The 23,137-nt window shown below is 42.7% G+C and overlaps 1 protein-coding gene across 1 annotated transcript in view; it reads left to right on the top strand.

Annotated features, from left to right (window-relative positions):
* STAC (SH3 and cysteine rich domain) overlaps positions 1-20,476 on the top strand; it is a 97,057-nt gene extending 76,581 nt beyond the window's left edge. The window contains 3 exon segments of the mRNA XM_006097093.3: positions 10,127-10,178; positions 10,290-10,427; positions 20,319-20,476. Coding sequence (XP_006097155.1) covers positions 10,127-10,178; positions 10,290-10,427; positions 20,319-20,417 — 289 coding nt within the window. The 3' untranslated portion in view covers positions 20,418-20,476.
* The last annotated feature ends 2,661 nt before the right edge of the window (positions 20,477-23,137 follow it).

Raw genomic sequence — 23,137 nt, forward strand, 5'->3', positions numbered from 1 at the left:
TGTCACAGGTATGGAATTTTACCACTGACATGAAAGATACGATGCCATCCTGTGTGAGACCTCCAGTTCATTGCTGAGGATTTGTGGTCTCCTAACATTAAAGAGCCACCCAGGTTCCTCTAAATGGAAGAGGCTTGTATAGTAAGTAGATAACCTTCTGTAATTCAGGGTCTTAGACAATGTCTACCAATAACCCTTATTATCAAGCTTTATAAAGAGCTGGGGAAATTGCACTTTATGGACTGCCAGCCTCATTCATGAGCAAAATTCTTTAAAATGCTACTTGAACTACAAACTGGAGAACCCCATTCTCATCAGTATTAACATCATTATCATCCCATATTGCCTCGTGCTGAATTGTCCTCTTGGCCAAGTGGGTGGGTATGTGTGTGATATACTTACCTATGGACATCCATTCCCACACACTCACAGTCAGATCTGCATGAACACACACACATTCATGTGCACACATTCGTACACACACATCATGAGCGCAAGCTTGATAATACATGCTTAGCTTTTGAAAGAAATTAAATCCTGCCCAGCCAGTGTGGCTAAGTGGTTGAGTGTCAACCTATGAACCAGGAGGTCATGGTTCGATTCCTGGCCAAGGGCACATGCCTGGGTTTCGGGCTCCATCCCCAGTGTGGGGCGTGCAGGAGGCAGCCAATCAATGATTCTCTCTCATCATTTATGTTTCTATCTCTCCCTCTTCCTTCCTCTCTGAGATCAATAAAAATATATATTTTTCAAAAATAAGAAAGTTTTGCCCTCCATACTTACAAAGTAACCAGTCCCATTATCCTCACTGCTTTGGGGGTCAGAAGTCTGCAGAGTCTTAGAGCCATTGCTTGTTATTCACACCAACACACCTTTAAAAACCAATAAGAATTACTTTTATGGCTTTGCCGAGTTGATATATCACATAAGCAATCAGCAGATGTAAATAACTCCAAGTCAACACAAACCCCTAAACATCGTAAGAACTCTGAAATAAAGGCTCAAGAGTAAATAAAAGACTTAAAGATTCAAATGCATATTTCAGTGGCCATTTAATGCCTGTTCCAAAGAAACCATTTTGGTTTCCCACATCTAAGTCATTTTCATTTTTATTAGTTCTCCCCAAACAGATTTATATGATAATGGCCATGTTTCATAAGGGGGGAAGGGAGCAGGGAATGAGATGGAAAGAGAAAAAAAGCTTAGGAGCCAAGAGAGGGAAAGCAGGAACTAATTTTCCAAGTTTATTAAATTCTAAGAAAGACACAAATTAATTGCCACTTCAGTGTGTCGGAACACCTACATGGGGGGGGGGGGGAGGTTCAAAGAGAAACCTGTCTGCTGCTGTAACCCCAAATAAGGATTTAGATTCTTGAGTCACCAGACTCTTTCCTGGCAGCCTGGACCTCGGATTTTTCCATGGGCGCGTCTGAATGAAGCCAGGCAGCTATTTGTCTCATTAGCTAATATTCATCAGAAGCTCTGGAGATGGGATGGCCTGAATTCATCTCATTCCAATTTTTTCAAAGCACCTTAGAACTGACTTTAACCCGCGCATGGCTGTTTCCTCCACTCGTCACATTGTGATGAGCACCTACCCTCTGCTGGGGGAACAATGCACAGGCCCTGTGCTCAGAAAGCTCAAGTGGGCAAGGGCTGGCGTGGGTGGCAGAGGAGTAGAGAAGACGGTGCCCTTCAGCGTGGGGTCTTGTGGGTGGGGAGGCACCCAAGCAGCCTTGGGAAACCAAGGAAGACTTTGCAGGCAGGTGGCATCACAGCCATGCTAGGGCTTCCGCTTGTTAGTGCGTAGCATTCTCTCTTCACCGCAAGGAAAGGATAAGGGAAGAATAGCTCACGTGACAGTCCAACAGGATGACTTCAAAAGTCACCAAATGGGGAGGGGGTGTGGACGCAAACTCCATTAGAAAAAGAGGTGGTGCGCAATCATTGCCGGTTCAAGGGCGTATTTATTTAGGTAATTGCATCCATTCCAGTCTTCATGCTGAAAAGACTATCTTAAAATTCAGTGAAGCTTAGTGAATGGACACTTAGCTGTTTAGTTCATATTTAAATGAGACGATTTATAAGTCTTTACATATGGGAGGGAGGGTAAGGTGGGAGAACTAGAACCCAGAACTCACAGGTAGAAAGTAGCAGAGTCAGGGCTGTAACCCAGGGAGGCAGACTTGGGGCCCAACTCGTCTTTCTTATCCCTAGCGTTCCATCCTGCATTGTTGTGGTAGGATTCCTCTGTGTGAGGTTGCCGATGATATTTCAATCAGCAGGTTCGGACAGTGTATTCATGTATCCTGTGCTAGCCATTCACATTACTTCTTACCAGTCTATTGGGATTGTTCCGCTCGTTTATAAGACCAGGAAGTTTGCTTCTATAGAATGTGTTCATGAAAAGTCACTCCTGTTCAAGGATAATTTTTTTTAATTAAGATGAAATCATGACTCTTATACAAATATAAAATGAACACATGTCAAAGTTGCTTTTAGACCAGGGGTGGGCAAACTTTTTGACTCGAGGGCCACAATGGGTTCTTAAACTGGACCGGAGGGCCGGAACAAAAGCATGGATGGAGTGTTTGTGTGAACTAATATAAATTCAAAGTAAACATCATTACATAAAAGGGTACGGTCTTTTTTTTTTTTAGTTTTATTCATTTCAAACGGGCCGGATCCGGCCCGCGGGCCGTAGTTTGCCCACGGCTGTTTTAGACTCATTCATTAATGAGAGAACCACTAATATGTCACATCTGGTTCAAAGGAGAATTCAAGCATCACACATATGTAGGCGATCCAGGGTGCTGATGTGAATTTGCAAATACATGCAACACTGGTCAGTATGCATAGAGTAATCATTGATTACATTCCACCAGACACAATTCCCATGCATGTCTAATGACAGACAAGAGTCATTGGCATCATCATCAGTTTCGTACAACTTGCAGAAATGAAAAATAATAGCTCAAAGACATTGAAATGGGGGGAGGATGGATTGGGAGAGTGAGCTAGACACCCAGATCAGCAATCATTTTGGCCCATTTCGAAGTCTTTCACAATTTTTCTGACCGGCCCTTGTGTTCTTTTAGCAAATCTGTTGGGTTACACAAGCAAGTAGTATTTTACAGAGGAGAAAACTATGGTTGGGATGGCTCACACTTGTTAACAAGCCATCGAACCTGCTGGAGAATATCATTCAAATAGAGATTCCTGGGCTCCATCCCAGCCTAGAGAGTCAAATCCCATTTGGAAATATGGATGTTAAGTGTTTCTCTAGATTCTGATTATCCTCCAGATTTGAGAACAACTGATCCAAAAAAAATACACAGTGGGCCAGTGGCAGACCCAAACCCAGAACGCAGGTTTCCTGAGTCTCAGGCCTGAGGTTCAGTGCACTCGTTGGATTTTTGGCCTGTAACTCATGTGATGATGTCCTTCACTGTGGAAGGCCTTATACACCTGCCATAAAAGAAGAAGAGGAGAGCCCTTAAGACAGAGTAAGACAGAATAAGACTCCCTTGGTGTCTTATTTCCATTCTCTAAGTACATTACTGCTTGGCAAATGCATCAACATAATTAAAACTAAATGTAATTCTAATGCACCAATTTGATTTAAAAATAATCTTCACAGTCACCAGGACATCAAAATGCAATTAGGGCTATTTGAGGAAAGTCTCTGATGCATTTTAGGTTCTGATGCTGCACTGTGTCAAGAAACCCAGATCTTCCTGAATGTCACTAATGTGTTTAGCTGCCTCCCTCTCACTCAAATGCCTCTTCCGATTAGGTTCTGGGGAGCGTGATCCATGACAGTTCAGGAACATTCGCCAAATCCCATCCAAACGGCCCTTTCGCTGAATGCCTTTCCTCTGAGCTGGTCTCTGAACTTGGGAAAGTGCAGGCAGTCTTATGGATACCAGGCTTCAGACAAAATCAAATTGCCTCGTTCCGGAGTTCCTTGCTACCTACCCGTGTTCTCAGACTGTAAAAGGCTTTGGACCAGGACTATGGAGAATGAGGAATGGGTCTAGCAAAAAAACTAAGCAGGAGATCTAAAATTAATGGAGCCGTTTGGCAGGCTCCCTTTTCTGTTTCCCTTAGCCTGGTTTTTCCAGGACATCTGTTTTGGCTGAATGACTATGGCTGCTGTAAGCTTCATTTGGGGTTCTTTTTGCCTAATGAACGGGAAGGGGTGAGAAATATTAAAGATCTCTCCAAGTGCCTGCAGAGAGAATAGGGCAGTTCTGATGAGTTCTCACAAGGCTTGAGTAGAACAAGAGGCAGCCTGACCTAGTGGTGCTAGTAATGGATTCAAATCCTGCCTACTGGTGAAGTCTCCCTAAACCTTCTCTCTCGTGTGACAACGCAATATGTCATGCCCACTTCACTCAGTGAACATCGCTGTCCCCCTCCAGGCTCTTGGGCTGTCCTCCTCAATCTGTTCAGCCTCTTTACTGTAATCAGCCCCCAGGTGGTGGGCCCCCAGGCCTTCCCACACCTCCGTGGTCACTACCTAAAGCAGAGGGGCAAGAGGTAAGAGGGATGTAAAGAGAGGAAGAAGCTTTTCTGAAGCTCTGAATCACCCCAAAGATTAGTGTCTAACGTCACGTAAGACAAGGGAGTTCAAAGGCTATTTCATTAGTCAACTGTTCCTGCCAAAATCTAAGAGGACACTCAATTAAAAAGTAGTAATCACTAGATCTTCTAATTTCCAAGTGAAAAATTAGATTTTAGGAAGAAATTAGAATTTGTAAATCCTTATTGTTTATCAGTCACAGGGCTAAAGACTTCCACATATGCACCCTCATTTAATCCACACAATGACTTTGCAAAGTAAATATAGCTCATTATCTATTTGTTGTGCATAGTATGTAATTATATAAACATAATTGAGGTAGCTGAGTCTTTTTAAAGGCATATTTTGTTTTGTTTAGAGGGTAAATTTCACATTTGTTTGTGCCCCCAGCATAGTTCTCTTTCAGCAATCACACTTATATACTAGAGGGCCGGTGCACGGATTTGAGCACATGTGGGGTCCCTCGGCCTGGTTTGCACCCTCTCACAATCCGGTACCCCTTGGGGGGATGTCGGATAGCAAGTTTTGGCCTGATCCTCAAAGGCCCAATTCAGACAAGAGGGAGCCCAATCCTGTGCGTTGAACATCTGTCCCCTGTGGCCAGTGTGCATCATAGCGACCAGTCAACCAGTCATTCGGTCATTCAGTTGTTCAGTCGTTCGGTCATTCAGTCGCTTGGTATATATTACCAGTTTACATTGCATTCCCCTTTAAGATTACCAACATCTTAAGGGCAGAAACTATGTCTTATCAACAAGCCACCATCTACTGCAGGCTTATCTAAATGTGCTTTACAAATATTACCTCACTTAATTATCAAAAATATTGAGGAGATAGGTACTATTATTATCTTCATTTTACAGATAAGAAAACTGATTCTTAGACAAATCTTTTCATCTCTGTACACTCAGTGCACACCCAAAGTCTAACCTGTCATGAGCATTCAATAAATACTTGTCATATAATTTCCTTCAGCCCAATAGGCAGAGATAGCAGGATAAAGGAAGATAATATCCTTTGTATTCCAAAATATGCAGTCTATCCAAAACATTAGAAAAGCACAGAAGGCCCAGAGCAGCCTGCCTTGTACTTGTGCTTCCAAGGGAGGGCCGGTGAGAGGGCTCAGGTTGTCCCAGACCGTGGGGAAGGTGTTTCTCAGAAGCAGTGACCTCAACAAGGGGGTGTCAGTATCTCCACTCCTAGGAATCTATGCTCTCCCGGGGAATGGAGAGAGCTGAGCAGGAGAGGGGAGCCCAGGACAACTCACACTCCACCCTCCAGGAGCTCCCACCCTTAGAAGACCAAACCCTCTTCATAACACGTTACAGAAGAGTTCCCTCTACTTGGCTGGGCTCAGCAGGCATCATTCTTATAATCGGTGCACGCTGTGCCCTCTGCATCCCTGAAACCAGTTTACCTGGGGATGGAAGAGATGGGTTCCTATGTCCGAGTGGAAAGCTGAGAAATGAGGGTGGCAAAGGACTCCTGAGAATGAACCCAGATAGCAACCATCAAGCTCACATGCAAATACACGTGAGTACACAGACACACTCACAAAGAAACTCTGTCCTTTGTACCACTGACCCATAATTCCATAGTTAGCTTTTGTCATCTTGTTCCTACTCTTGTTGATGACAGTTCCCTCATCATTTCAAGACGTTCCATAAATCATGATATAACCAACCTGAGACTCTTCCTCTGAGCTTAAGACAATTTTGACTGAGCAACCCAAAAGGGGAGGCCAGCTATGGTGCCCTGACCTGTCTGCACCAAATAGGAAGTGCATGCTTTCATGGTATATGAATTGTGCTAGACTTTGTATCATGCTATGTATATAATTTTGGCTTAGAGTGCAGGCAGAATTGGTACCTCAGCTGAGGATGCTCTGATTAAATTAAGCTAAGGTAAATTTTTTAAGTATTTGGGGCCTGATAGGTTCGTCCCCAAGAATTTGGAAATAAAGATAGATTTAAATAATAAAATCTACACATAATAGATCAGGAACATCAGGTCACCTGAAAGAAAGAGAATGGCTGTTAGATCACAGCTGGACTTGCTTCGAACATGCTTGAAATGTGATAACCTGAAATAAGAAAGAATTGTTCCCTAGGATGGGGCTTGATCAGCCACCGAAGCAGGAAACAATTGGAGGCAGAGAGTCATGCACTGGCAGCGTCCATCCTAGGACCAATCAGCACAAGGAGAATTTTGGGCATTAGGCTTCCATTGTTTTGGGGGAAATGGCAAGGCTTCCCCATGTAGAGCAGGTGGGCAGAATGCTTGGATTTAGTTCTCTTTTTTTAAGATTTTTTATTGGTTTTCAGAGAGAGAGAGAGAGAGAGAGAGAGAGAGAGAGAGAGAGAGAGAGACATCAATGTGAGAGCAAAACATCAATCAGCCCTCAACCCAGGCATGTGTCCTGACTGGGAATCAAACCTGCAACTTTTTGGTGCATGGGACGACAACCAACCAACTAAGCCACACTTGCCAGGGCTGGATTTAGTTCTTTGATGGCAATGCATAGCACCCAACACCATGGAAAGGAGAAGAGAACTGGTTTGAGAAGGGCTGCCAAAAGGGCCACATGGGCTAGCACCTTGGAGTCAGGTAACAGCAGGCTAGAGCTGTAGGGCCAGTACTTGGGGTAAGCTAGGTTTCCCAGGCTACCTGTGAATTAGCTAATTTGAATAAGTTCACAGGTTCCTAGGCACAAAACCAGTAACTAGTTGTCTGGTATGTGACCCTGGAGCAATTTGGGCTGGGGCTGGTGCCTAGTGGCTGGAGTTTGTGAGCTTGAAGGGAAGTGGTTGGGATGTTGACTTAATCGGCTCTTAAGGGAAACTCTCTAGTCTCTACCCAGAGTTTCAAAACTGGGTCAAGACACATTTAAAAAATAAATTTAAAACATTATATGACACAGAGTGGTTTTATCTTGCATGCCTACTCAGATCCATCGCCTGGAGCCCAGTTGAAAAGGATTCTGAGTGCAGGCTCAGCAGGGAGCATCCTGAAATGGATGGGTGAGGCAAGGTAGGAGTAAGGACAGCATAACTCCCACAGCTGACCCAGATGCAGAGAGCTGCTGTCTTGGATTCCAGGGCTGCCCTGGAGCAAGAGCCTCCCTACAGTGAAAAAGAGGCATTAGCTGTCTTCACCAGATGACTAGAGCAGGGACTGATCAGAGGCATCTACTCATTCTTTATGATCATCCGGTTCATTTTCTTCATTGCCCTTAAGACCATTTGCAATTATGTATGCACATTCTGTACTTATTATTTATATATTTATTAAGTGTTTCACTATATATTTGTGTGTTTATTAGTCATCTTCTCACTAGAATATTAGCTCCAGTGGGGACTTACTTGATTCACCAGAGTATAGCCTGTGCCTAGTAAAACGGCTCTTTCAGAGTTGGCATTCTAGAATATTTGTTGAACGAGTTGATGAATAAAAATAAATGAAACAGCCCTAGCTGGTTTGGCTCAGTGGATAGAGCATCGTCAGCCTGCAAACTGAAAGGTCCCAAGTTCGATTCTGGTCAAGGGCACATGCCCAGGTTGTGGGCTCGATCCCCAGTGGGGGACTTGCAGGAGGCAGCCAATCTATGATTCTCTCTGATCATGGATGTTTCTATCTCTCTCTCCCTCTTTCTTCCTCTCTGAAATCAATAAAAATATATTTTAAAAAAATAAAATAAGTGAAACAATAAATGGATGAATGTAACTCTCCTTACTCACCAAGCAATTTATTTTTATTCTGGTGGAGTTCTTTTTAAGGAAAAAACAATCCCCATCACAGTGTCAGGAGTATGTCTGGTATTTCTCATAAAATTATAGCTTGTATCCAGGGAGTGCCTTATCCGTGTTTAGTTAACATGGCTCATCCACACAGGGGCAGTCCACCTCTGGGCACAGAGAGGCTCTAGCTAGAATAGAAAAATAGAGGTGGATTTAGCAGGATCCTCTTCCACCCTTAGGAAAAGGTGCCCCTTCCAACCTCCAGTTTTATTTTCTACTTACAATTTCTACCAAACCATCAGCAACGCCTTTGAAGTTGATAATAACACATGGTTTCTCAGGTTATTAGGTTAAATAAAATCTGCTGGAGCTAGAAAGATTTTTCTGCATCGACTTTCATCCTCGCTGCTTAATTAAATCCCTCACCTGGGAAAAGAGTAATTTTCAGCCATCTTGTGTTCTGTGGCATCAGCATGAAACTGTGACTTTTGAAATACCAAAATGCCAGTTGTGTTTAATGTTTCAGGGGCAACAGCCTGTTCTATTTGGAATCCCCTACAGAGATAGATATTAACTGATGATTGAAAATGACAGCAGAGGAGATTGAATCAGAAGAGCAAAATGAGCACACAAATCTACTTCCCCTCTTTCTACAATCCCTTAAAATGTCAGAAAATATATTTTTTTAAAGAGTACATCCATACCAGTACTAGGAAACAAGAAATAATGCTATCGGAGGCCCAAAAATGGGAGTTTCCTGGCAGCCTAGGATATAGAATTGAGTTAAAAACAATGAAGATGCCAGAGACCAAGGAATGCTCAGGGGGGAAAAAAAAAACTTTAAATGTAAGAGCACAAAGAGACACTGAACTCAGCAAATTTACTGAAGAACATGAGTTGTCTCTGGTGGCTTGTATCGTCATCCTAACCTGCGTTCATGCCCTTTGTCATGAGACTTTGCAATTCCTCTTACCACAGAGGTGGTACCTATTACCCCATCCCTTGAGTCTGGAATGGCCTCATGACTTGCTTTGCCCAATAGAAATGACAATGTATAGAGGGAATTAAAACATATATCCACACACTCGAACACATGCGGATGTGAAAATCAAACAAAAAGTGGCAAATCACCACCACATCAACAAAAACATGTAAGTCTTCAGTTAAACTCAAGTAATTCTTGATGAATGACATAGTGTGTATGCGCACGCACACGTCTAGAATAAAATTCCAAATTATGCCAGCGTAAAAGGCAGCAGGCCAGGAAAGTAGAGCTAAGCAAAAGTATAATAGGTTTTAAGAAGGTACTGAGAAAATATAATGACTAATTTTAGATGTCACTAGTAAACAAAAGAAAAATCAAAATACATATACTAGTACCTACTCACATATAAATGTAAGTGTATGGGAAGGATCTAGAAGGAAACACAGGAAACCATTGACAGTGGTCGCCTCTGGGCAATGAAAGGAGATTGTAGGGCAGAATATGAAGGTCAACTTGCACCTTGAAACTTATCAACATCCAAATTTTGGAGTTTTTAACAATGCAAATATGATTATTTTTGTATAAAAATAAAGCTAAGAATTATTTTTTAATACAGCTATAAAATTTTACTTGCTTTCAATATGTAACAAAGCTATTTTCATGAGTGGGAAGAACTGGTAAAAGTCATGTTTACTTTGTTTCTGTGTATTTTAGGATCATTTGTATCAATGAAAATGTTGCTTCCAACTTCTAAGTAGCATTTTTTTTTGTTTTATCCCCTTCTGCTTTCTCACCCAACTCATTGACTTTGCATTCTAGACCAGGAGACATGATCACTCTTCTAGAAGACTCCAATGAAGACTGGTGGAAAGTACGTATTTCTCTTTCTTTAAAAAAAAAAAAGAATCATTTGGTTACTGTCACTGCAATGAATGCTATAATTATAATGAATTGTGGATGCATGTTTCCTTTTTCCTTTCAGGGGAAAATTCAAGACAGGATTGGCTTCTTTCCAGCCAACTTCGTTCAGAGAGTACAACAGAATGAGAAGATTTTCAGATGTGTTAGAACCTTCATTGGGTGTAAGGAACAGGGGCAGATCACACTGAAAGAGAATCAGGTGAGTAATATTGAGTCTGACCAAAATCAAGTAACAGCCATCTACAAATCTGAATGAGCAGGTCATATTCCAAGTCTTCACCTTGAGAAAAGATATACTCACGCCAACCATATGAGTGCAGTAGGATCTAAACATGCAAAACCAAAATGTAAGGAAGCTGACTGGGTGGTGTCTGTCCATAAGAGGAAATGTACGTAACGTCATGGCGACAGGATGAGGCCGTCTGGTCCCCATGCTTTTCTCTGAGGATCACTGGTCTCTGATGTGGGCAGCTACTCCAGTTTGGGCTCTGTGCTGGTCTCCATTAATGTGTGGTTCACTTTTCATGGTGTCCTGGGGATATTTTGCTGTTACTTGGGGCTGTGTTGCATAGTTCACTGCATTTGCTTTCAGTCACAAAGACCCCCTCGTAAGTCACCTTGTGCAGATTCCAAGCTTCTGCCTGCTCCCTGGAAACCATGACACTCCCTAACCAGGGACTGTCTCAGGCCCGGGCCCTGGATATTGCCCTACATCGAATGTAGAGATGAATGTGGGGTTCACTGTGATGACGTCGATTTCCTGAGAAGTGAGGCAGGAACCCCCTGTACCTGTATGACTTCAACCTCCTTGCTTCATGCTCCCCCATTCCTTCCTGGAATGTCAACAGAGACAAAGAGACAAGACAGGCACAGCTGAGCCCTCCGTCCAGCAGAGAGAGGCTTTCCTCCTGCCCCCTCTCCTCTGACTGCAACTCCCCGCATGTCATGTCCTGTGTCCTCACTATCGACTGAAATAGTATGTGCAGACCTTCGTGTTTGCTCTTGATGTATTTGGGGATACTTTCAGAAATTAGACATCCGAAATTTATTTTCTCTCTTAATAAAGTCTCATTAGAATCCAGACCCAGATCCTGCTCATCACTCTCCCAAGGTAAACCCAAAGGGAGAGGTGAAAATGGGGCCTGATGCCGGGTTTTGATTATTGGAAACATGGTGAATCTGAGGGGACTTCGGGGCCTGAAAGTGCTCTGCACCACAGCCCCACCACTGCCACCACTGCCACCCAGGCCCGGCTGAATCTCAGGACCCCACAGCACCAGGTGGCCCATAGAGAACGATGGGTCCGGAAGGAGTGTGAGAAAACTGGCATAGGAAACACGGTAGCCTGATGACCTCCCAGAGGGACCAGGAAGGAGAAGCCTTAATAGATAGTGATAGACCCCCTGGGACATTTCCAATCAGACCGTGTCCCTTTGCAGAACTGAGGACAGACCTAAGAGAGGGGATCGAAACCTTCAAATACTGTGTCACCATTTTAAATGATGGTTTTATAAACAGCAAAGGAATAAGTGAAGTATTGATGATACAAGGGTAGTGGAAAAGTAATACAAACACGCAGGGGAAAGAGAAAACATTGGAAGGTTTGTTTAAGGGTTTTTTCTTTGCATTTAAATTACTTTCATGGTGTAAAGATTTAAAAACTAAATTTTAAAAGAAGCAAAGTTAAAAATACTCCATCGTATCTTCTGAATCTAATGATGTAACAGTACACAGGGTTGCTGTGATTTTTCTGGGCCTCAGTTTTGCACATGCTCAGGCCACACACACACACACACACACCACATCCCACCATTACTGCATCTAATTGCAGTAGTTGTTGCTGACAGAAGTAGTTGTTGCTGATAGAAATGCAACATTCCATGGATGAATGGCAATCTGTGGGGTTGGGTAGCCTCTTCACTTTAGAGGCCTGATGCACGAAATTCATGCAAGAGTAGGCCTTCCTTCCCCGGCTGCCGGCCAGCTTCCCTCCGGCACCCGGGACCCGGGCTTCTCTCGCAGCCCCAGCTTCGTCCAGAAGGATGTCCGGTCTAAGTAGCATATTACGCTTTTATTATTATAGATGTTTAAGACACAACACAGCTTTCAGCCTGAACCTAGAACCACATAGATCTGCCTGTAATTCTGTAGAAAAGTAACATAACCCCTGATAGGTGCCAGCCTGGTGTTTCTTAAGGTGTGGTCTTTGGACCACCTGACTCAGAATCACCTGGGAGCTTGCTGAATATGCAGATTCCTGACTCCACTCTAGACCTGTTGAAGCAGAACCTTTCAGGGTAAAAGGCAGAGAATCAGTCTCTTTTACAGACTCCCCAAGTGTTCTGATCAAAGTTAATGGTTGAGGATGACCTTCACTTTCATTGCTTCACTTTAAGTCCTATTATAGCTCTGTGAGAACTGGAGGCATTTTTATTTCCAATTACATATTGAGCAACAAAAGCCACTGAGGTCTCTTTATCGCTACACAAATTCTCTATTTTCAAACCTTGTCAGTGTGGCAACCAATTTCAGGGTCAGCCACTTGAAAATTTACATTTTTAAAAAATATGTTTTTATTGATTTTTAGAGAGAGAGGAAGAGAGAGGAATAAAGAGATAGAAACATCCATGAGAGAGAAACATCATCTTGCACGTCCCCAACCGGGGATGGATCCAGCAGCCCAGATATGTGCCCTGACTGGCAATGGAACTGCAACCGCTTGGTTCCTGGGTTGACGCTCAACCACTGAGCCACACTGGCCGGGCGAAAATTTACATTTTACAAATCTGTTATTGAGAAAAAACTTAAATTGGTCTCCACTTTAGTATCCTAAATTATTTTAGCTATAACATTTCAAAGCATGCTTGTTAATGGAGGTGAGTGCAATGTAGTAACAAGAACATGGATTCCAGGGTCACACCAAAATGGATCCATATTCTATGTGGTTTTGGCAGAGTCACCTGTGAATACCAACATTCCCATCTGTAAAATGGGTACAGTAGCATCTCCCTCTTGACTTGCAGTGAGGGTTAAATGTTATCACCTGTATAAAGTCCCAGCACAGTGCCTGACCAGGATGGAAGCTTAGTAAAGCCATTTCCTTTCCTGCCCTCATCACTCAGAGTTAAGCCTAAATGGGGAATTCATCTGCAGTGGCAATGTCGCCTAAAATTACCTATTAAGCATCCAAAAATAGCCAGTATGATATTTATAACCCTAAAAATATAAAGAGACAAAAACTCGTTAGCAGAGAAATAGAAGAAATTTGATTCTGAAAATAAATGCATCTCCGATGAAATCACCTTTCTGCCCCTGGGGTAAATTTGTCTCAAAGTCATTATATTATTTTTTCAAAAAGCCTCTGTTTCCAAATAGAATTAAGTTACCCTTTTGTTGTGAACACAACTAGAGTCTGCCATGACATGAGTATGTTTTCTTCATTTTTGAAATTTTAACAGTATCCTTATTAAGTCAACTTTAAGCACCATAAACGTATTTTTACGTTCATTCCACAGCCTGTCATCCCTATAAAACTGTTTTCATTGGTTCTCTGTGTTCTATAAAGCTTTAGATAAATAAAAATATTTTAGATTATAAAACTAGACTGCATTTATTGTGGAGAAAAACTGGAAAAGTATAAAGAAGAAAATCAAGATCACAAGTAATTCACCCAATCTACTATTATTAACATAAACACTTTGGTATATTTCCTACCAAACTTTTCTTCTAATTTATATTTTGATATCATATTCTGTTTAGTTCCCAACTAATTTTTTAAACTTAGTCACTAAATGTTTATGCAAACACAGTTGTTTATTTTTACAATTGTATAACAAACATGTCATATAAATCAGAAGTTGATAAGTCCATTGATCAAATCTGGCCTGGCTTTTAAATAAAGTTTATTAGGACCAAGTTTATTAAAACATAGCCTCATGCATATATATAATCTGTTACTGCTTTCACACTACAATGGTTGAGTTGGGTCATTGCAACAGAGACAATATGGCCTGAAAAGCCTAAAATATTTACTGTTTGGTCCTTTACAGAAAAAGTTAGCGGACCCCTAATCTAGGTGTACAAGTATTTAAGTATTCTATTGTTGTATATTTAGAGTTTTTATTTGTTTAACTGTTATTGATAACTACAATAAACATCTTTAAACCTAAATCTTTCTCCGTACCTCTGACTACTTCCTAAGGATATACTTTAGAGCTTATAGGAAAACATATAAAAGATTTTTACAATTCTTGATACATTCTACAAAATTGCCTCTAAAAAAGGTTGGGCTGATTTATACCCACATCAACTGTTTATGAGAATATTCCGGTCACCACATCCTTGCCAGAATTGAACGTTAGTATTTTTATATCACTTGGTAGATGAATAATATTTCATGTTGATCTGCATTTCCAGGATAGTTAGAGAGGTTGAAATGTTATCACGTATGTATTAGGCATTATATTTCTTTTACAGAATAATCGATTTGAGTACTTTACCTATTTTCTTGCACTATTGAAAAAGTTTCCTGTCTTTTAAGAATATTTACAACTGGTTTACCACATGTGGCCAACATTTTATTTATCATTTGGCCTTTAATCTTAATGCTTCTCCCTTCAGAAACTTAGTAATTCATTGATTGAACCATCTCTATTTTATCATCTTTCTCTTCAAGTGTTAATCTCTGTATCGCTTTCTACTTTATCACTCTCCACTTCTTCCAAAGAGAACATTTCAAGAGACCTGCTTCACTTTAATTTTCTGAAGTTTCAATTCAGTCCTTCATTGCTTCTCACACAGATTTTAATTTAGTGATCATTTCCTTATAGTGTTTTCTTCTCAATTAGCCCCCTTTCTTCTGCAACATGTTCTCTTTACATCTCATTACATCATTCTTAACCTCAAGAGATTCTTTCCTTAAAACATCATGGCTAAGTCTTCCTTCAACCTACTCCATCCACTTATTCTTTCAGACATATGCACATATTTTCTGCAATATTTTCTTATGTTTCATAGTAACAGCCTTGATCCATTTATCTTGTGGTAAGCGGAACAACAGCCTCATGTCCTAATCCCGAAAACTTTGAGCATGTTGCCTTAGCATGGCAAGAAGGACTTGCAGATGTGGTTAACTTTAGGGTCTTGAGCTGGGAGGTTATCCTGTATTATCTGGATGAGCCCAGTGTAACCAGAAGAGTCCTTATGAGAGAAGGACAGGAGGATCAGAGTAAGATAAGTAGACATGGCGACGGAAGCAGAAGTTATGCTGCTAGCCTTGAAGATGGAAGAAGGGGCCAGGAGCCAAGGGTGGCCTCGAATAGCTGAGGGCAAGGAAACAGATTCTTTCTTACAGCCTCCCAAAGAAATGCAGCCCTATTGACACCTTGATTTTAGGACTTCTGATCTCCAGAACTGCAAGAAAATAAATCTGTGTTCTATCAAGTCACCAAATTTATTACAGCAGCCATAGGAACTAATGCAAAGGGGACTTTGCAGGTAGAATAAGGTTATGGACCTGTGATGGGCAATATCTTAGATTGTTTTGGTTGGCCAAATCTAATCACTTGCACCCTTAACAGCAGTGAAATGTATCTGACTAGAGTCAGAGATGCCGAAAAAGAGGGCCAAAGAGAGATGAGATCAGAGATTAAGTGTAAAAAGGACTCAACCCACCCATACTGGATTCGAAGATGTAGGACTAAGCCACAAGGTAGGGATACAGGTGGCATTTGAAGTTGACAGTCAGCAAGAAAGCAGGCACCTCAGTCCTGCAACCCCAAGGAACTGAATTTGGCAACAACCTAAGTGAGCCTGAAAGTGGATTCTCTCCTAGAGAAACAGAAAGGAAAGAAAAGAATAGGTCCCCGTGGACTTCTGGATTTTGGCCTTGTGAAACCCAGAGCAGAGAAAACTAGCCAAGCCCACCAGACAGCAGACCTACAGAATTGTGAGATAAATTATACCGTTTAAAGCCACTAATTTGTTACAATAGCAAACTAATACACATCTCGAATTACAAAACTCAAGCTCAGAAGGTATATTTTACTCGTATAATAAGAGATCTGGATTCAGGGAACTTCTTGGATTCCATGGTCAGAGCTTCAGATTTTTCTACCTTTATGCTCTGCCACTGTTGCAATATTAGCCACCTCCCCTCGTGGTCATAGATGGCTGCAGCCACTCCAAGAATCCCTTCCAGATGAGGAGAGAGATTTTCTTCCTAATCCATCTCTTTTAAGAGGAAAACACACTTTCCCATCCTGGTTCATTGGCTGGAACCACTAAGAGAATCACTAGCAAGGGGAGTAGAAGCAGACTTGCACCAGTTAGGATTTACCTGAATCATGTTGCAGAGATAAAGACAACAGAACAAAAGTCGGAACCCTGCTGTGTGGGGAAAGAGCAGAAATTACTGTAGATGTCAACCAACAGCCTCAAGCCATTTACTTCTCCTAGAACAAGGAGTGATCAGTGCAGAGCTGAGCTTTCCCAGTTTAGAAGATGAGTGGAGCAGTGTGGGTGCAGCTCAGGGTCCACTCAGGTGTACTCAGGTCCACTCAGTTGGAGGAGCAGGTAATTATGCATGACTCATACTAACTTCCGGCACCTAAGAAGCATTTATCTAATGTTGGTCTGCTAGGTTGAGTTAGGATTTGCTTCTTTCGCCATTGCTTTCCCCCCCAACATTCTGAACTCCTAGAGTACATAAAAAACCACTTTCAGCTTTGTCTGCTACCCCCATAGTCTTTCTGTCTCCATTCCCACCCACTGTGTTTTATTTGTTGGGACCTCAACTCCCAGGAGACACTTGTGCCACCTCTATCTAATTTGCCCTACTTCCTGTCATTTCCTTTTCTAAGAGGTCCATAGCTTCTAATAAATGTAGAAAGGAAAGCATTGATTGGGAGGAGTAGAGCCCTTAATAATAGAGAAATGGCTGCCCAGTTTTCAGCTCTGGGCAGCTGCTGAATCTCTGAGCCTGAGACTGACCTTGGAGGAGGAGGTCTCTTTTAGGCTGGTAGATGTATCCTTGACACAGCAGCACAACTTGCTTCAGTCCTCAGCTGAGTTCAGCACCAAAGGTCTTAAAGAAATTCCAATCAGCTTCTGATTGGCCGTCAGTCTTGGCATTTAGTGTTATGACTCTTCTTCTCTACCTCCAACCCTGTATCTTTTCATAGGTATTTTGAGGGGAGGACTCAATCCAAGAGTCAAAAAAATATTTTTTAAATAAAACAATTGCTCCTCTATGAGTGGCAATCATTTTAATGTTAATGAGTTTGGAGGACATGCAGGGGACAACCTTAAATGGTATTAAGTACATGTGATCCCAGAAGACTTCAGGATTTTAACCAGATAGGGCCAAATGGGACTGAGCCAATAGGGGCACTTGACTATTATGCAACAGAATTTGAGGCAACAGAGGAGAAGAAGCAGAGGGCCAGGGAGTGAGTCAGCAAGCAGATATCAAGTTGAGACAAGAGTGTGGAAAATCCAGCCCACCCCATTGTCTTTAAGAACTAGGGCGAGTGAGAACAGGTGAGTGGTAGAGCTACAAATGCACCAACTGGAGCAGAAACATGGATGACTGGTGTTAAAGTAGTAATAATAATATAGACTAAGAGGACAAAGAGTGAATGCTAAGTGTTGAAAATTAACTACGAAGCTGAATTTGCAACCCAGCAAAGAGTCTAGGCCAGGGGTGGGCAACCCCTGGCACACGTGCCAAACATGGCACGCCAGTAACTTTTGCTGGTACTCGAAACCTTCTCTTATAATCTCCCATTTACAATTTTTTTTCTTAATATCGACTTTTTTATTTTTCAGATAAATTCAGTGTAGGTGCATCTTAGATAAATAAATAATTTTACATAACATGTATACATTAAAAAATAAATGTATTTTTCATCATATATTGTGTTTTTGTTGCTCAAATAAATTTTATTATTTCTTCAAGGTTCTTCACATATGTACACCTTAAGAGATATCAAGTAGGCGTAACATGTTCTCAAAAAATTAGGGTTGGCACGCAGAAGAATTTTGAGTCAGAGATTTTGCTGGTTTTGGCACACGCTCACAAAAAGGTTGCCCACCCCTGGTCTAGGCTCTGGGGCATGAGATCAGGGAGGAAACTAGGTAAATCTTTTAAGATGGAAAATAATAACTTTTATCTGTTTCATATTAGAAAGGCAAAGTCTCTGAGGGATGCTGCGGGGCTGGCTATAGCTGGGCTTGATAGTTAGCTAAGCACTGGGCTGGCTGAAGATGGAATACTGAGTATGTGAGGTGCCTCTGCTCTGTATATGCTGCACCCACCTTGGTGTTGAGCTGCCCAGCTTACCACAGCTAACATGATGCATCAAAGTCAAGTCCACACCATTGTCAACGAGCCGAGTGGACAGGTCAGGATAGGTCAGCAGTGGGAAGAAAATTGGTTCAGCCTTTGGAAGTCTTTGGCTGTAAAGAGGGAGGGGATATGGAGAGAGGAAGGAAGGAAGAGAATGAGAAAGGAGAGACAGAAGGATGGCAACAGGTAGCAAAAGAAAAAGAGGGTAGAGGGGAGGAATGGAAAAAGAACTGCTTTAAATAAATCTGACCCTCTCCTTTCTCCACTTAAAATCCTTTAACACCCAACTGTTGATTGATGCCAACGTTCATTTTTGCCTTTTTCCCATGCTGCAGCGTCCTGATTTTTGTTTTCTTGTCCATCTGTATCTTCTATGACTCAGGTAAATCCTAACTGAACTGATTGAATGGGTCCCATTCTCCTTCCTGGTGATTATGTTGGTGGTTGTCTCGTGACCCAGGTCCAGTCAGTGAGATTGGTCAGAAGGTCAGCTAAGGGACTTAGCAGGCTTAGCATGGCTGCATGTCCCCACATGCCTGGCCCTGGCAGCCTTTCTGGCTTTATCTCACACCATTCACCACCTCCATCTCTGGCTGCATTGTTCCAGCTAGTCATTCCAAGGTGCCACAAAGTTACCCGCTAGGTTAGATCAGATTGCCATCTATTTTCACATCAGCACCTTTTTCTTTACTCATTAATCATTCAAAAATATTAGCTACTTAAGCTGTCAGTCAGTGTTACAAAGTGTTGTTCACTGGATGATCAGTGACTAACACAGGCATGGTCCTTGCACTCAACATGCACGAAATTACTCAATGAAATGTCTTTCTTCCCATTTCTGCTCAATAAACAATATGAGAGCAGGAGTCTGTCTTCACTAATTTCCAAGCTTCTGGAATGGTATCTAGCACATAGTAGGTTCCCAATAAAAATGTATTGAATGAATGCAGAAAGCAGGGAATGACAGGTTCCTTAAACAATTGAGGTATCTCTGACGTGGCCTAATGAGTTAAATATTTGCTAGGATAATAAGCCATCCAGCTTGTCTAGGACTGAGGCATTTTCCAGGATATGGGACGTCCAGTGCTAAAATTGAGAAAGTCCCAGGCAAACCAAAACAAGTTTGTCACCCTATTTGTGACCCTTCAACCCAAAGGAGCTCCTCTGGTTCTCCCTCAGCTCCCACCCCTTTCTACTCACAATTAATCTTCTGAGCTGGTCTTTCCATTCCACCTCTAAATGAAAGGAAATGTTCCCAGCTCTGCCACTGCTTCCTAAAATGGTAGATTCTCAAGCTTTTCTTGATCCTCATTCATCAAGCTGAATCTCAGAAAATATTCAATCCCTGGACTAGTTCCAAACCCAGGGTTCTGCCTAATTAAAAAAAAAATTATTGTTTTGAGAGAGAGGCAGAACAAGAGAGAGAGAAAAAAAATTAGAGAAAAACATCTATTGTTGTTCCACCTATTTATGCATTCATTGGTTGATTCTTACATATGCCCTGACCAGGGATCTGAACCTGCAACCTTGGCGTATCAGAACAATGCTCTAACCAACTGAGCTGCCTGGCCAGGGCTGCCTAATTTTTTATCAAACCTTTTCTCACAGAGCCACAACTTCCCACCCTAACACTGCTCTCTCTTTTCCAATTCAATGCCCTGCTGACCTCAGTCAGCAGTGATTCCGGTGTAGGTTCTAGCTTCTTTCTTGTTGACACTTGTTTTCTCTTTCCTTGGCATTCAGATCTGCCTGACTTCTGAAGAAGAACAGGACGGCTTCATCAGAGTCCTCAGTGGAAAGAAGAGAGGCCTTGTCCCCCTGGATGTCCTAGAAAATGTCTGATTGTGGGCCCCTACTCCTTTTGCAGTAGGCAAGCCCTGCTGTGATGCCTCATCTCACACTGTGTCAACCCAGAGGAGCTGTCACAATGACCCGGCCACCCAGGAAACAGGGAGACCAGACTCAAGGATCTGAGACTGTGGAGTATCAGCCACAAGACAGAGTGTCCATTGCACAGCATATCCTGGCTGCCCAAGGTGGGGATGAGGCCAAGAGAGCCACTGGCAGAGCTGAGGTCCCTACCTGGTGGCAGTAGCAGGACAGCAACCACAGCTGTTCCCCAGGACCCAACTCCCTCCCTGCCCATGTGGCGTAAGTTAACCCACTGACGTGTACTCCAGTCTGCAGTGTGGCCCCAGTGTGAGGTTCAGGTCCATGTAGTCAAGTGTGATTCGGATTCCAGACCTTTGTCCTCAATACCAACCAATGAGCATCATCACATTTGAGACCCCAAGCAATCCCTCTTGCAGAGCACCAGGAAGTCCCACTTCCTAGCTCCCAACATTCCAGGGTTCCCCAGGACCCCTCACTTTGTGGTTGTGCTGTCTCTTCTGGGTCCTAGAGGTGTGCATTACATGTGAGAGCCAAGTTGATGTGTCACCAACTACAAAGACCTGACCTGCTCAAAGATGGTTGACAGGCAGTCTCCCCTGCTGCTCTAGGGACCGACGGGTGACAGAGCAGAACAGGAGGCCTGAACTCAAAGGGCAAAGTGGGGATAGAGTAGGGAAAGGGGCCCTTATTTATTGAAGATTGTACAGCCCTTTCCGTAATGAAGTCCTTTCCCCAAGGAGATGGAGCTGGGGAAGAGAATGTGGCAGAAAGCTTTCTCCATGCAGAGCTTCACTTTCATTGTATGTCTTCTGTGTTAGGGGAACATTTCCCATCATGCCATTTTGTAGGACTCCCGCTTGGAGGGCTGAGTCCACCTTGCAAAGGACCAGAAACATGGAAGAGATCCAATAGCATCTTAGGAGAAAATTAGCCAAGTTGGAACCCATTCTTCTTTAGGGCAGTATATTCTACCCTAGCGGAGGGCAAATGGAAAAGAATCCCGAGTCCTTCCGCCTCTGAACGCAGAGGAAGGCGGGGCCTATTTAGCATCAACTAGGGGAGTCTCTGTTACTCTGTACTTGTACTAATGTTTACAAGAATGCAATATACTGTGATGCCTTCCTCCTCATTCCAACGTGCATCCTATTCCTCTTTAATATGGTTAAACTTCACAATGACCTTGGAATCAATGTCAGTTTGATGTATTTTGGTGCAGAGCAATAAAGCATTAGAACAATTGGTTTTAAAAAGACTTAAGTGGCTGCATCCTGTGCATGTAAGCATCATTGGGAAACCAAAGCTTCATCCGTCTCCATGTACTTCTTTTGTTACTGCTCAGCATGACGTTGGGAGCTGAAATTGGGTGGCTGCTGGTTTCACAGTACTTTGGATGCCTTACTCTTGTTTTCAAGCCAGCCTCCCTCTCTGATACAACATGTAAAGTGGAGTGTATAGAGTTGGGCGGGTTCTTTGAGAGCCAGGGTGGATAATATGACTGCTGTTCTGTAACATGGAATGCCAGGTACCAACGCTCTTTGCCTCTAAGTCAATATTCCATCTAATAAAAACAAACACGTTGGCTGGAAGGAGCATAGAAAACATGTGTCCTGATCTCTTCTTTCTGGTAGAAAATCCACTGAAGCCCTTTGGTAAGGGGGTGTCACATCCTATGCAAATTTGCATTTAAGAGTCAGTTTGGCCCGGCCAGCATGGCTCAGTGGTTGAGCATTGACCTATGATCCAGGAGGTCACGATTCGATTTCCAGTCAGGGCATATGCCTGGATTTCAGGCTCCATCCCCAGTGTGGAGCATGCAGGGGGCAGTCAATCAATGATTCTCTCTCATCAATGATGTTTCTCTCTCTCCCTCTTCCTTCCTCTTTGAAGTCAATAAAAAATATATTTAAAATAAAATAAATGAAAAGTCAGTTTGTCCTTTGAAGTTGAAGAGGAGGCTGCGATAGGCAGCCTCCAAAGTGGTCCCCCGATGAACGACCCCTGCCTCCTGACAGTGTTGCCTTTGTGTAGCCCACGGCCACATTGAGTCAGGGCTGGTATTACGTGACCAACAGAACACAGCGGAAGTGATATTGCAGGGCATGTGGGGCTGGGTCCAAGAGTCCTTGCAGCTTCTGCCTTGACCTTCTGGAACATTCACCCTGGGAATCCTGAGCCACCATGTATGTTTGTCTACTCTGAGGCCACCATGCAGGTGGGGCCAGTGGAGAGACCACACGCTTCTGCAGTAGGTCACTCAATCCATTTTTGAGTGATTTTTTTAAATACAAAAATACATAACTGGAACAGGGACTTTGTAATTTGAGCCAATGCTAGAAAGGAGAAGACATACTTTCAGCAAAATGAGGCCCAAAAGTTTTTGCAAACATCAAGATATCTCCAAATGCAAGATATCTACGTAGTGTGCCTTAGAGATCTGGTCACCCAGATATTAGAGAAAAAGGCAGTGTTCCTCACAGCACAGACTGCCACAGATGCTTACACACACACAGAGAGAGAGAGAGGGAGAGAGAGGGAGGGAGGGAGAGAGAGAGAGAGAGAGAGAGAGAGAGAGAGAGAGAGAGATTGACTTTAGGAGCCACAGCATTTTTTCTCCTGCCTGTCTGCAGAAATAGCTAGAACAAGGATAGCTGTGACCTACCAAAGTCTTG

Source organism: Myotis lucifugus, unplaced genomic scaffold (assembly GCF_000147115.1).
Source record: "Myotis lucifugus unplaced genomic scaffold, Myoluc2.0 scaffold_195, whole genome shotgun sequence".
NCBI lineage: Eukaryota > Metazoa > Chordata > Mammalia > Chiroptera > Vespertilionidae > Myotis > Myotis lucifugus.